Source organism: Daldinia loculata (assembly GCF_022478755.1).
Source record: "Daldinia loculata strain CBS 113971 unplaced genomic scaffold F4817scaffold_41, whole genome shotgun sequence".
NCBI classification, from domain to species: Eukaryota; Fungi; Ascomycota; class Sordariomycetes; order Xylariales; family Hypoxylaceae; genus Daldinia; species Daldinia loculata.
Genome location: NW_026054895.1, coordinates 234,142 through 247,792, shown reverse-complemented (window position 1 = coordinate 247,792; position 13,651 = coordinate 234,142). Strand labels below are relative to the sequence as shown.

Here is a 13,651-nt window from a genome sequence, read left to right as displayed (position 1 = left end):
TTTTGTTGTAGCACAAGAAGTAGAAAGTATGGATATATATATGTGTATGAGAGCTGCGACGATGTTGAACAAGATGGTAGGCCAGGGCAATCCAGAATCAAATCTTCCCAACAACTTGTCACCGATGTCATAACTGAGCTCGACACTCTATTTTCTGCATAAACTCATAGCAGCAAGACTTACCTACAACATGTTATCCAATGCTAGAGTATGTCACGTTGGTAAGGGTCAGGCGGACCAAGGGCGGAGTATGGGCACAGAACCTGACAGCCAACCTCCCGCCGACGAAGGTCGAAGTGGCTACGACATCACTTGGAAAGAAGGCAAGCCACGACCGAGACCACGCCCACAGCCGGGACCACACCCAACCCCGAAGCCGAAGCCGAAGCCAGAGGAAGCTTCCCGGGGCGGTGGAATGTCTACTCGAGGCGATCGTCGACGTAAAGGTAGGCGAACTATCTTGCGCCGTTCCTAGGCCGCACATATTCCTAACATCGCTAACAACTATTCAAGATTAATTTGATTTTTAATGCCCTTGATATGTCTTTGGTTGACGGACTAAGACATAGATAGAGAGGCATTGAAAACACGATGGGGCATCGGAAAGGGAAGGGGTATCTCTGGCTTACGAGCTTCATATGTTTCGTCAGGCCCCTGATAGTGCCCCATATGTAGGATGAGATGATAAATCCTAGAAAGAAAACAGGGGTAAAAATAAATAAATCAACCAACAATAATATTTAATCACTTCTTCGAATCAATTCACACCATAAGAAAATGTGGGCGTAGCTACATGCTGATACTTCGTATTACTATTCTAAACCCGGTATCTGAATTATGTTTTACGCGCACTGGGAATAGTACTCGTTCTATAACGTGCAAGTTAGTAAAACCCATATATATCTGCGATAATGAATGAATCAATGTGACATACCTGTTTCTTGCAAGTATATCCACTAGCGCAAGTGCTGCATCCCGTAAAGCCAGAGCCACCGCATTGAGCCCACTGCGCAACAGTACATCCCGAAGGAGAGGTGGGTGTCGTGGGTGCTGCGGTCTTGGTAGAGGTTGCTAGTGTTGTGGAAGCAGGTAACTTCGGTGTGGTTTGGGAGTCACCACCGGAGCTAGCTGCCGAGCAAGTGAAAGGGTCGGGGCCTAGCCATGTCTGTGTTAGTGAGTGCTATCGAGCTGCTTAAAATGGAACCATACCAGGAATAACGTATTGGCTGTTCTTATCCATGGAGTAGATGTTGATGAGGAGGCCCGGATCATCCTGCTTGTAAATGCCGGGGAGGCTATAGGTTGTGGGCGTCTTGGTAGCCGAACCTCCTGAGATATTGATCTGTGCGCATTCCATGTAGAGCTGGACGCCCTTACTGGATCCAGCGGCGTGAAGAGCAATCATTTCGGCACGGAGGAGGTATTGACCATCTGGCAGACAGTCTGGGATCTTGATCGGTTGCTTGCCCTCGTTGTTGATAACCTTTGAGGTACCCCAGACTCCGTTGCTGTAGCCATCTTCCTGAATCTTGAACCTGGCGAACAGTAAGTATTCGGCCCAAATTCGCGTTTGAAATGATAGACTACCTATCTATCTAACTTACCAACCATTGCCGTATCCCTTGTCAGTCGTCGCATCGTCGACTTTCTTGAGGTAGGCGAGGGTAGGGCCTAGATGGCTCGCATCCATCACATCACCAGGGCCAGATGTCAGCGTGTGCCTCCAGATGGCGTTGACCGTGGAGCCAGCTTTGACGTCGATGATCTTGTCAGAGGGCGTGGTCGGGTTAGGACCGCCGTTGCAAGCAACATCGTTGGACGTTACGTCGCTGATAGGACCATCATAAGTTGGCGTTCTTATGCCGTGAGATACTGGATTCGTCGCACCGTTTGCCTCAAGTTGAACGAAAATCGTGTGTGCGCTTGCCAGACTGGCGCTGGCAATAGTAGCCGCTACTAAAGAGTATCTCATTTTGTAAGCTTGAGAATAACGTCCTGCTGCTGAGATGAGGGCTCCTGTCGATCCTGAAAAGTACGAATGAGAACCTGGGGTCAGATTCATCTATAAATAATCAGGATGGTTGCCATCATGATTATGCTAGAGGTGGCAACCCCGGAGTCCAGACGGATCACACGGTAGCAACTGGCCGCGCGACGGCGAAAAGCTATGGTTGGGTATCATCAAGGAGCCAGTATTCTCCTCCAATGGCTAGCGATGCGGAAGCTCTGAGCGGAAACAGAACGGCCCAAACTCCATAACCATCCTAGCGTTTCGATAAGTTGTGGTGTGCTGGGGGGAAAACTAGATGCCACGAACGATCGGCGGAGGTTGCACATCCGGATCTATTTTCGGCAGGCCCCCTATTAACAAGCCAGGGTGATAGCGAAGACCACCGCGAAATCCCGGCTCATGTGATGCTAGGCGAACCCCAGAAGAGCCCAGCAACTCGGAAATAAATTGGACGAAGCCGCTCAAGCATGAACCCCAGACCATAATCTATCCTGTGCTAGACAACGTCACCAGATTCTTGCTTCTTGCCAAGCCCCAACCAAGCCGGGATAGCGGCGCGAGATTCAACTATGACGCTAGCTTTTCAAGCTTAAGATTCGGAATCGTGTCCCGGATCGGCGGAATATCGATCATGGATGATTACATATCTGGTAGCCTCATATTTTCAGCTAAATATCTACCAAAGGTAGGTGAGTTTAATCATAATAATTTCATACATCGGGATCTTATTACATCGATTTATTCCTGGCACGGGTAAATTTCGGACATAGTCGCTTGATTTTCCCCTATTTAATGCTGTGTAATTTAGACGCGGGGCTTCTATTAGTTCACGATCTTACAACTTTAATAGCAATTCATCGATTTCGTTATGTCGGTATATGTGGAAATTCGGTAGCTAAATTCTACTTCAAACTGCAAACTACAAGACTAACATGATCTAAAGTGGATAGGATATTGCTCTATCCCCTACAATCTCCGAGGGATAATAATTAGTAGTCCATACGTGGAGGGCGATATTGCTCATCATCCCTCGGCGTTGTACGTGGGGATGTTCTTGGCCACAATAGCCTCCACTTCAGCCGGGCTCAACTGCTTGATTCCCAGTAGCTCATTATCAAGCTTCTGGAAGGTACCGCCGTATTCCTTACCCCACATAGCTACCCTGAGAGTCGAGATGAAGACATTTGGCGTGTATGCTGTCTTGTTTTCTTCCAAAGCCTTCTGAAGTCCCTCGTCGAGAGACGTGACGTTCTCAACCCACCCTTCTGTCCCGGTATACTTCTTGAGAATCTCCGCAATCTGCTTCAAGGTGATGATAGCCTCTTGGATGTAGACTTGACGATTCTTGGTCCGTTCAAAGTTCTTCAGTACACCCACCACGGCCTTGCCGACAGTCGGGAGGGTCGTGCTCGAAGCAGTGTTGTTTCCTCCATCCGGCAATGAAATAGTACGGTTCTTAACGTCAGCGAAGAACCCGACACGGATCGCCCAGTCCAAGAAAGGTCCGCAGAGTACAGCGGTCCACGTCAGACTGCTCTCAGCAGCTGCTTTCTTCAGTGCTTGCTGGACTTCGATCTTGGGTTTATAGCAAGGCAGCTGTGAAGCCTTTGCGTTGAAAGTGTCGGAACCGAATTCGGATGGAATGAAGCGTTTCACCCCTGCCTTGACTGCAGCGTCAATCAGGTTGATCTGTGCGCTCAATGACGAAGTTGTAATAGTCGAGACAACAGCATCTTGACCCTGAAGTGCCTCCGTCAGAGAATCGAGCGAGTCATAGTTGGCTTCCTTGACGGTAATATTGGACGGCCAGATATGAGAGCTGCCTTTGCGGGTTATAACAGTAATTTGGAAACCCGCCTTTAAGAGTTGTTCAAACACTGGCTCTCCAAGATCTCCCTTGGCCTATAGGGTATCAGTGAGGATGAAATGGATAGGGGTATTATTGCATTTTTCCTGCCCACTTACACCTGCAATGGCGACCTTCGTAATTGTAGTCATATTGATAGATGGGATAGGTAAAAGTTGAGAGAAGCTGTGTTTCTTATCAAGGTCTCGAAGGTAATTGCTACTGATGAGAAGGGATATGCTTCGATTTCTTCTTTCTTCTCGTCCGAGAAGATGACTTTATACTTCTACGTTCTCCATCTTGTAAACTGTTGTCTTTTAGTAATCGTCATTCTCAGATGATTACCTAGCGTACTGACGCCATAAGGAGCGGTGATGTTGGAAAATATCGTTCTTGAAACGATTTGGAGACATATCATCATAGCAGAACCTCACCAAAACAGCATCCCACATTGGTCAGATCTTCTTACCGGCCTACGTACCTGTATTGGTCCCTTAATTATTTACATGATCTCTTTTAAGAGAATCGACCTCACCCCCACTTGGCAAAGGCTTCATCCCACATCCCACATTTTCAATCCCACATTGTCATGACTAATATATGCTGGCCGGTGATATCGGATTACTGTAAGTCAACTCCGATATCTCCTTCATCACCGTCAAATCTCTCTCCCATTCCACATTCCACATGCTTATTCCAATCCACACATCCACATATGTTTAGGTGGGAGGACTCATAGCATTGCGAGAATATCCCTGCCAACGAGGACTCTGCGGAAACCTTCGACATCTTAATTTCTCGATCAAGTTAGGTCACTAGCTGACTAGACGTGTATTAGTCCAGTCTTGCTTTGTTGGCCTGTGTGAGGACAGGGGGCGGGAGTACAGGCGGAATGTCTCGATATGTCCTCGTTACCAAAAAGTTGGGAATGCTCGTTTCCTGGGTGTGACAAACGCTTCACTAGAAAGGAGCATCTAAATCGACATAAACTAGGCCACAATCCTGAGCATCAGTATAAATGCCCTGTATGTGGGCGGCGTTACGCACGGAGGTATGTACATCATCCTTAGCTTATTGGCTCTCCCCGCCTCGACACAGTAAATAGGAGGTAGGTAGGTAGTTTTATGATTATGGTGCTAATATAGACGTTAGCGATGTGTTTAAGAGACATGTAAAACAACATAACCCAGATGTTTCTCAGCCGCCAGGCACAAGAAGGTGAGTGACACTTCGGGTAGCTCGAGATTATCACTTACATGTTTCGTGATTGACTTTTAGAATATGTTTGCCCTGCGGTGAACGGAGCACCCAATGCGATGGGAATTCCCCTTGCGGAGCTTGTGCTTCGAGTTGGATAGAGTGTCGTTGGATTGATTCAGATGACCATCATGGGGCCAGTACTGAACCAGCGATCGTGATGCCGGCGAGCGGTCCCAGTCAAGCAACATGGCTTCCACCAACTCCAGAAGGTTGGAATTCGGGACCATTCCCGGCTACACCCTCATACCCGGAAGCTTCAAATGACTTGAACATTATTCATGAAGAGCATGGCACCCTGCAACCAACTGGCTTGGTCCATTCTACATCAAATGCTAGCGCAGCTAGATTTGTGCCAACCCACTTCAACACATCGAATATTACCCATATGTCTCTTCAGCAGACGTCGCCGCCAACAACACAACCTCAGACGACTTCCGAATCGCCTGGACCTACTGTGGTGGCAGATTCACAGACTTATCTGGACGCGAACTCACCCAATTCCAAGAGGCTTGTCGAACTTTTCTTCCAAGAGATTCATCCGTACTGGGCTATCTTACACGCGCCAACGTTTGAACTGGAGAAGACTCCACCGGTTCTATCGGCATCCGTGGTTATATTGGCTAGTTGGCTTGAAAAAGGACCAGATCACGAAAAACTTGCTCCTATTGTCTTCGACGAAGTAGCTCGGATTCGAATGGTGTGTGAAAGACTGACCCTACTCTGGATTCCTCCCTTCAATGACTAATACCCACTACCTAGTTTCCACATCCGCCGTTACATTTATTACAAGCCGTTTTACTTTATATCGTTTACGCAACATACATGTTGGTACGTTGAGATGTATACGCCTACCACCATTTTTATCTGGTATTGATATTCATAGACTACGGATGGTATGGTAGCAAAAGCCCTCAACCTCACAGGCTTATTAGTATCAACATGTCGGTATCTTGGTGTTTTTAACGGCCAATACTCATGTCACGAAATGAGTGGCCTGGTTAGTGGTTGTCCATTCGTTGCTTGGCGAATACAAGAACAACTCAACAGGTAGTCTCTACTTCATCCCAAACATACTCCAAACACTAACGGTGCGATTCAACGCCTAGACTTGCGTTTTCTGTTCTTCGCGTCGACGCATATCTCAGTATGCTGCTAGACCACCCTCCTTCAGTGCGGTATCAAGAGCTATGGATTCCTCTACCGAAGTCCTCTCAGCTATGGGCTGCTTCCAATGAACCAGAGAGGCGCAAGCTCCAATGGAACGAACCAGCAGGTCGTGAAAAGGCACTCTTTTCATTCTTCATGCGCGACGCCCTGAATCCCAACCGCGGAAAGTTGCCGTACTGCCTCACCGACATTGACTACCACCTAAGCACCTGCGCAACTCAGACAACTATCTGGGAACTAGCACGAGAAGCCCATAGTTCCATGTCAGACGAGCTTGCCGAAGTGATTAATCCCGGCATCTTCGTCGACATGGCACACCCACACCTAACCCTCTGGCGAGAGAAGCGCAATCAAGACTACCCCCTGCTCGAGAAATACTTCTCAGGCGATCTCAACGGAACCGAGCATCTCCTAGCTCCGCTCACATTCACACTAATGTACATGTCCACACTGAAAATGTTCGCTCCCATGAACGTCCTACGTATCAAAGGGCATTACTACAAGTCCCGCCCCGGCGCCGCAATCCCAACCCGCAAGCCCCAAGCCCACCTCCTAAGCTGGATTTCGACCGGTTGTCCCCGCGCCGCACTCTGGAACGCCGCGCAAGTCTGCCGCATCTTCACCGTCGAATCCGCCCGCACCGACTGCGACGCCAGGAGCGGAATTACCTGTCCCCTCTTGCGCACACGTCTGCGGCTTAACCCTCTACTTATCCCTGGCGTGCTCATGAGCGCCATCGTAGCATGCTCCTACGCGCGTCTAAAGGGGCGCTGCGCGAACTGCCGCAGCGACGCCGACTCCCCGGGCGCATCCTCCTCAAACGCTACCACCAGCGACGAAGTAATCGACCTATTCGAAGCAAAGGAGCAGGACGCGGCCTTCCAGGTGTGGAAGCACCAAGGGACGCCCGTCCCGTACTGGGGCGGGATCTGCGGCAGCGAGCGCGTGCGAGTCTGCAAGTGTCAGCTCTCGAGTCTCGCGGCCTGGTTCCGCGGCGCGTTCGCGGAAGACGAGGCCGCGGAGATGGAGTTTGTGCTTTTCCTTGCGGAATTGAGCGGTGAGACGAAGTAAGGTTACTTTCGGTACTCACAAGGGTGCTACGGGATGGATGGGAATAAACGGAGTAGGGAGTTACTAATGATTCGGACGCACGGCGGAATTAGCCAGAGTAGAAGAATCAGAGTTTAAATTGGAATATTTCACCGAGAGGAAATGAATAAACAGGTACCTAATGCCATATTAGAGATGATACATACCTAGGTAGGAGGTATCTAGGTACCATACCGGCGGGGGGGGGTTTCTAAGAACCGTTCTAAAATAAGAACGGTTTTGTATAAAAGAACGCTTTCGGGTTTCAAGGCCTTTGATTGGCTGGAATCCGGAAATAGTGGGTCTGGATTTGATTTTTGTGGGTCTGGTTTAAAATAATCGTTTTATTTACTCGAAACTATTCCGCCGTAAAAAACGTTTTTAAATTTAAGAACGGAATATATTAAAAAAAAAAAATTTAAAAAAAAAAAAAAAATGTTTAAAATTTTTTTTTTCTAAGTCAAAATTTTACTTTTCCGAAGTAAAGGTTATAAGGGCTAAAATCAGAAGAATTTCCATTCCGAAATAATTCGATGAGATTGGCCACCTCGTCCCATTAGCTCAAACGTTAAAACTTTAAACCTTATTGTGGGGTTTATGGTTACCATAGCGGAGGTTTGGGGGTACGGAGAACCATTCCGTAAACCTAAAACTATTTTATCCAATAATACCATTCCACCTAATGGAAACAACGGAATCAGCCTTCCCCGTTCCACGTATTAAAACCATTCCGTACTATAAACCATTCCACGTATTAAAACCATTCCGTACTATAAACCATTCCACGTATTAAAACCATTCCACGTATTAAAACCATTCCACGTATTAAAACCATTCCATGTATTAAAACCATTCCATGTATTAAAACCATTTCGTTTAATGGTAACATTAGAATCAACCATATGATTGTATTATTTGCAATTATTTTTTTTATTACTATTATTCCATACATTGATATCATTTTATGCAACAGTATTATTTTACATATCAAAACCATTTTTTTACCCAAAACTATTGATATACATAAGTTTTATTCCATAACATACAATTGTATAATATCTTAAATATTATTAGAACCATACAATCAATTCTGATATAAAGGGTAAGTACTTGCCTAATACCTTGGGTAGGTTAGGTAGCCTACCTCCTACCCCTTCACAATAGCATCCTCGTTTCGTTTTGGCTATAGTCCTGTAACCAATTAGTTACCTGGTACGTTTTAATAATAGGTTTAAACCCAAAATGGTATCCAACATTACCTGGTACATTCTAGAGCATAATATGCCCCTCTTAACCTTCTTCATAACCTTATAGCTGATTAGTACGTTGCAATGGTATCAGTTTAGAATAGGGTGAAACTTTACCTCGTGACGTTCTCAAAGTATAATGTGCCCCTTCAACCTTCCTCATAACCCTATGGCTGATTAGTACGTCGCAATGGTATCAGTTCAGAATAGGGTCAAACTTTACCTTACCGTCAGAATCCCAACACTTCTTGGACATTTAAAGTCTAATATGCCAATTAAACTTTGCATATAGCTGTGCAGATACCTGTCTGCTGGGTTGTGAGGTACTTGCTGTAGTGCTGGTAGGACATGTACCTTTTGAAATATAGAAAGCTGTTAACTTATAAGCAGTACTCCCCCCCCCAAAACAAAACTGTTAAAGATGTTAGGCTACTTACATGCAATTGGCAAAATCCAAGCCTTTGGCATATACCATATGGCACCGGGTCTTCTCGGAAGGGTTATACCCATGCCATAACCCTACAATAACCATCAGTTAAGATAGATTCTGCTGTAAGTAAACGCACTTACCTTAAATATCTTGCAGAGGTATTTGTTAACGCCTTACAACTAACTTGGCTTAAGAGATAGGAGGTACTTACCTTGCTTATAACCAACGGACGCTCCAGTCTACATTAACAACGCCAACATTGGCAACATCGACCAGGTATGGTTTGAATGGCTCGATAGCTGTAATCCCGATAATAGTTGGCTCGTCTTCCATTTCGCGTAATACTTCCAGTTCTAACAACCTATCACGCTCCCCTGTTCGCTGCAACGGCGTAATTATTGCAAAGATGTGAGTATCACCATAGACGTCAAATGTGAAAATCTGATCGATACGACCAAAGCAGTCTCCGCCGTTATATTGAATATAATCGCCCCTGCTGAAGACATACCGCACCCTGGTTGCCCTATATATTATGTCAAAGTAAGTAAGCTGTTAGCTAGACCTCACATAAAAGAATATTTAATAACGATAGAAGAACCATAGGTGCTCACTTATCATTGAACCCAAGTTTATGGGACCATGCGATCTTGTCGCTATTTTCATATCCCGTAGGGTGCGAAATGGGATAGCCATAGTCGCGATAATATGCTGCGCGGAGTTTAGATATGAATAAAGGAAATATTTGGCGGTTTTTCATAGGCAATAGGTTATTGCCTTGAATGGGATGTGTGGTTTGCATAAGCTCTTTCCTGTCAACGCGGTTAATCATTACGGTTTGGACGTGTGTATTGTTTTCAGACATCACAAAGGCCTTCTCTATATCATCGGCATTAGCATCAGCATCAGCCATATCAGCCAACTCGTTTCGATTAGCGCGAGAGAGCACTTGCTTAAATAGGGTGGGGCATTGTGTATAAAGCTCCTGTAATTGGGCTGTTATATCGGGGTCCTTTTCGCTGTAGGCGTTCCGAAGGATAAAGCGTATGGTCATTTGTACATTCTGCTTTTTGAGAAGAGCTTTTTCGATATTATGTTTGTTTGTTTCTCGGACCCGGCGCTTATAGAATCTAAAGATATCAAATGTCAGCTCGACCTTATTGCGGTATGCTTTAGATGTATATTGGTGGTTATTTAGATAGCCCCGTAAGACGGGGGTATATAGAAGGTATGGCTTTGTGTTATGCGAGGAAAAATGAAATAAAGTAAACTTGCCGATGTAAATCTTCCCCGGTTAGTGTATTGCAATTTGTTATTAGACCATATTCCTCTATAAAATCCATAAAATGAGATGCGATATGGATATTTGGTCTGAGTGTGTCGTTGAGATACTGTAACGAGCGACCTGAGGCAGCTATATCATCTCCAACAGTCCCCTGGTTGTCTTGCCCCTGGACGGACATAACAGACCCTGCCCGCGAATTCAAGGATCTGGATGCGTATACACAGAGCTGGTTGAATAGTTCTCTAGCCTTCCTAATACTTCGTAAAGTGTCAATCCGACTGGTGTTTAATGACTTAGACCCCATCAAAAGACTGTTACTCTTGGCAATTGCCGTGCAAGCTTGGATAACAATATCAATCGGTTCATGGTCTTGAGAAGCCTCTCTATAAAAGTTGGCTTTTATATGATGGGGTCTGAGCCAGCTGCGAAGGAAGGGGGGGATGATGATGGACCAGATAGCATGGGACGACATGTTGTAACTGGCCAGATGATGTTTTGGTGATTGTAGTCGCCGCCCACCGGGTGGAAATGGCCATGCTCGTAATTCGAGTGTGTATTCATCTACTGCTGAGGGAGTTAGTACGCCGTCACGGATGAGACTGTGCATTAGGTTGGTCAACCCGGCATATTCTGAATGGGCTGTATCGAATGGACGCGAGAGTATTAAATCGAGAGCCGGAGAGATAGTTTCAAGTGGTGGCGCTGGATTGGCTATCCCCCATTGCGAGCCATATGCAGCCTTTGTAGCCTTATCTTCATGTATGTCGGCCATGGTCTTTTGCATGCGCTTAAGCTGGTGATGGTACCGACCGTGTGTAACGACATCGAAGTCTAGTGTAGTGCTAGGTTGTTGAGAGTTCCTTGTCGATGCAATAAAACAACAGCGGCAGAATTTGATCCCGCGAGGGCCTTTGAGCCCACTGTTTTCAGCCTGTTGAGGCATATCTCCTGTGTAACATAAGGCAAACGCACAAACTGTAGTACATTTACCTTTGATGTTCGATGTTATTGCTTTATCTAGCATCCCGAGCCTGCCGAGTGCCTTCACGACATCTGCAAAGTTCGACCCATGCGGTCTAAGTACTAGTGGATATATGTTGCCGGGCCTAAACCGATCCGCTTTACATAGTCCGGCTGGTGTAATATAATCGCCCATTAAAGATCGATATGAGTTGCCGAAGACACTAAACCCGTCGATAAAATTCACATAGGGAATGGTTTTAACAGGTGTTGCATTGGGTAAGAGTTGATCCTATTCTTTTTCAAATGTTGCTCGACCGTAGGTTTGAAGCTCTAATTCGGCGCGTATGGGATGGGTATGACAGAGGGGTGTTACTTCCTTCGTAGCATGTACATCGAGGTTCTTGTCCACCTTCTGACCAGACACAATCATACGACGAGCGAACCAATACCTGTCAGAACTGTCTTTAGTTGACGGTTCTGTACGAACGTCATATTTTGGCCAAGGTATATCCTGTTTTGTTTGTCTTTTTGCATTAGGCCGTAATTTGGGAGGTTCGGGATTGTCAAAACACTCCCCAAATTCATAATCCAGGTATACATTCTCCAATGACCATGCATTCGTCTCCGGTATATATATGGTTTCTGAAACCAATATTAACTCATTCTCATGGAGTCCTGGGTTTAACTCAAGATTGTTTAACCGCTCATCTTCGCGATATTGGTGGATACAATCTTGAATTTGTAATGCTTTAACAGTCTTACTTTTTCCCGTGCAAGACTCTTCACGCATGTCTAACCCAACGCCATATACGCGTCCGATATGTAGGTCGGTAGTCTTGAGGTTCTTTTCGTTGGCAGGTTGATAGTGACAGTTACTATTGGTACACTGGTAGTATATCCAATTACTAGGAAAGATTATAGCTTGGGATCCAAGGTGGGCATAATTACCGCCTGATGTACGAACTGATCCAGACCAACAATGTCCATGGTAGAATTCCGTAGGGTTATCGACGAATATAGCCGGCCCGCAGTATATATCATTGCTGATGTCAGAGGCCAGAAGAGTTTCAAATAAGGCAACCGGATCAAAAAGCGTTAATTTGGTTGTGAGCATAGGGGTTTCCTCTATAGGTTCTGCCTTTCGTTTCTTGCGGTTTTGTTTCTTGTTCTGGTTCCGATGTGCCAGTTTCGCCTGGGTTTTAGCCCGACGAGACTTTGATTCGGTGGGCATCTTCTCGGCTCTGAGTGGGATTTCTGCTTCACGCATCGGCAGAAGAGGTAGACGAGTATGGAATTGCTGTTGCAGGGTGGCTAGTACTGTTGGAAGGGCGCAAATGTCGTCGATCTCGTTGCCATCCTTATCGCGAATTAATGTGAGGATTTCACGTAAGGATACCCATTCATCACGACTCATGCCAGTAAGGTTTGTATAAGCAGCGATTGCTATTTCGAACTTAGACATATTTAATTCTTGGTTATGTCGGTTCTCGAGGGGATACGAAATATCGGGTATATCACCATTGTCGACGTCTGAGGCCTGGAACGTGGCCGAGGTCTGGGCTGTGCCTGATAGCGCAGATGAATCTAAACCGTCCAATAGTCCTAGATCTCCCTCATCACTGTCGTCGTCCTCGTCAAATGCCCTTGGTTCCGGTGGTTCTATTTGTTCGAATATATTATTATATTCTATGGCAGCCTCTACGTCGGATGGATCTAAAGCTGATTCTGCCATACGCTCCATGTTGTCTTCGACACTGCCATACTGTATTGCATTTAAATCGATAATTTCTATAACGTATTAGTTTGCATATTATTCTGCTTATCATTTCATTATTTATATAAATAACATACCTTCATTTTCGCTGCTGCTATTATGTTCATCTTCCAGTATATTATTGTCGTTATTATAATTAGCGTGCATAGCATCATCCATCATACCTCCATGATTATTATCGGTTGCTATATCATCTTGACCTTCAAGAATCCCTGGGATTGGCATTGCATCTATAATATTTGTATATAGGTCAATGTCATTGTTGGTATCATTGTCAATGTCGTTATTGGTATCGTTGTTGGTATCGTTGTTGGTATCGTTGTTGGTATCATGCTCAGTATTAGTATCTGGACGCGTATGATCATACAGTACCTCAGATATGCGCGCCCGAGACATGGGTAAATTCGCGCTTCGTCTTATGCGTGGCATTTTCGTAAATAATGGTAACCGAAACGCAAATACCTAAACCGCGTAGATATACACAATGTAGAACAACGTATTTAAAAACAGTTAACGCATTAGAATTAAATGCTGGTGTATGTGTGTAGAAAGTCGCGAATGGAATTAGTAAAAAAAAAAAAA

General features: G+C 45.5%; 5 protein-coding genes across 5 annotated transcripts; 1 reads left to right on the top strand and 4 right to left on the bottom strand.

Annotated features, from left to right (window-relative positions):
• Window positions 1-842: 842 nt before the first annotated feature.
• F4817DRAFT_318001 (carbohydrate-binding module family 1 protein) lies at window positions 843-1,972 on the bottom strand (the record flags this gene model as incomplete). The annotated part of the gene is made up of 4 exons (XM_049300878.1): window positions 843-869; window positions 935-1,155; window positions 1,210-1,535; window positions 1,605-1,972. 4 exons carry the CDS (start codon window positions 1,970-1,972, stop codon window positions 843-845), a joined length of 942 nt encoding a protein of 313 aa, XP_049157021.1.
• A 762-nt stretch (window positions 1,973-2,734) lies between these two features.
• F4817DRAFT_344260 (NAD(P)-binding protein) lies at window positions 2,735-4,398 on the bottom strand. The gene is made up of 2 exons (XM_049304120.1): window positions 3,977-4,398; window positions 2,735-3,913 (listed from the first exon to the last, which is right to left on the bottom strand). The coding sequence occupies exons 1-2, from the start codon at window positions 4,007-4,009 to the stop codon at window positions 3,035-3,037; spliced, it is 912 nt and encodes a 303-aa protein (XP_049157020.1). The 5' UTR covers window positions 4,010-4,398; the 3' UTR covers window positions 2,735-3,034.
• A 147-nt stretch (window positions 4,399-4,545) lies between these two features.
• Window positions 4,546-7,759, top strand: F4817DRAFT_344254 (uncharacterized protein). Its single transcript, XM_049304119.1, has 6 exons — window positions 4,546-4,908; window positions 5,010-5,075; window positions 5,136-5,814; window positions 5,877-5,945; window positions 6,001-6,164; window positions 6,224-7,759. The coding sequence occupies exons 1-6, from the start codon at window positions 4,760-4,762 to the stop codon at window positions 7,353-7,355; spliced, it is 2,259 nt and encodes a 752-aa protein (XP_049157019.1). The 5' UTR covers window positions 4,546-4,759; the 3' UTR covers window positions 7,356-7,759.
• Window positions 7,760-9,266: 1,507 nt separating this feature from the next.
• Window positions 9,267-11,275, bottom strand: F4817DRAFT_317998 (uncharacterized protein; the record flags this gene model as incomplete). Its single annotated transcript, XM_049300877.1, has 3 exons — window positions 9,267-9,573; window positions 9,662-10,177; window positions 10,440-11,275. The coding sequence occupies 3 exons, from the start codon at window positions 11,273-11,275 to the stop codon at window positions 9,267-9,269; spliced, it is 1,659 nt and encodes a 552-aa protein (XP_049157018.1).
• Window positions 11,239-13,645, bottom strand: F4817DRAFT_188093 (uncharacterized protein). Its single transcript, XM_049298435.1, has 2 exons — window positions 13,147-13,645; window positions 11,239-13,083 (listed from the first exon to the last, which is right to left on the bottom strand). Exons 1-2 carry the CDS (start codon window positions 13,496-13,498, stop codon window positions 11,585-11,587), a joined length of 1,851 nt encoding a protein of 616 aa, XP_049157017.1. The 5' UTR covers window positions 13,499-13,645; the 3' UTR covers window positions 11,239-11,584.
• Between the last annotated feature and the right edge of the window lie 6 nt (window positions 13,646-13,651).

Excerpts from the sequence above, each read along its gene's own strand:
- F4817DRAFT_344260 (XM_049304120.1), bottom strand. The coding sequence starts at position 4,009 with ATGACTACAATTACGAAGGTCGCCATTGCAGGT. Across the intron at positions 3,914-3,976 it reads CGAAGGTCGCCATTGCAGGT|GCCAAGGGAGATCTTGGAGA; the intron begins GTAAGTGGGCAG and ends GATACCCTATAG.
- F4817DRAFT_344254 (XM_049304119.1), top strand. The coding sequence starts at position 4,760 with ATGTCCTCGTTACCAAAAAGTTGGGAATGCTCGTTTCCTGGGTGTGAC. Across the intron at positions 4,909-5,009 it reads GGGCGGCGTTACGCACGGAG|CGATGTGTTTAAGAGACATG; the intron begins GTATGTACATCA and ends TATAGACGTTAG. Across the intron at positions 5,946-6,000 it reads TTTACGCAACATACATGTTG|ACTACGGATGGTATGGTAGC; the intron begins GTACGTTGAGAT and ends TGATATTCATAG.
- F4817DRAFT_188093 (XM_049298435.1), bottom strand. The coding sequence starts at position 13,498 with ATGCCACGCATAAGACGAAGCGCGAATTTACCCATGTCTCGGGCGCGC. Across the intron at positions 13,084-13,146 it reads TAGCAGCAGCGAAAATGAAG|AAATTATCGATTTAAATGCA; the intron begins GTATGTTATTTA and ends AATACGTTATAG.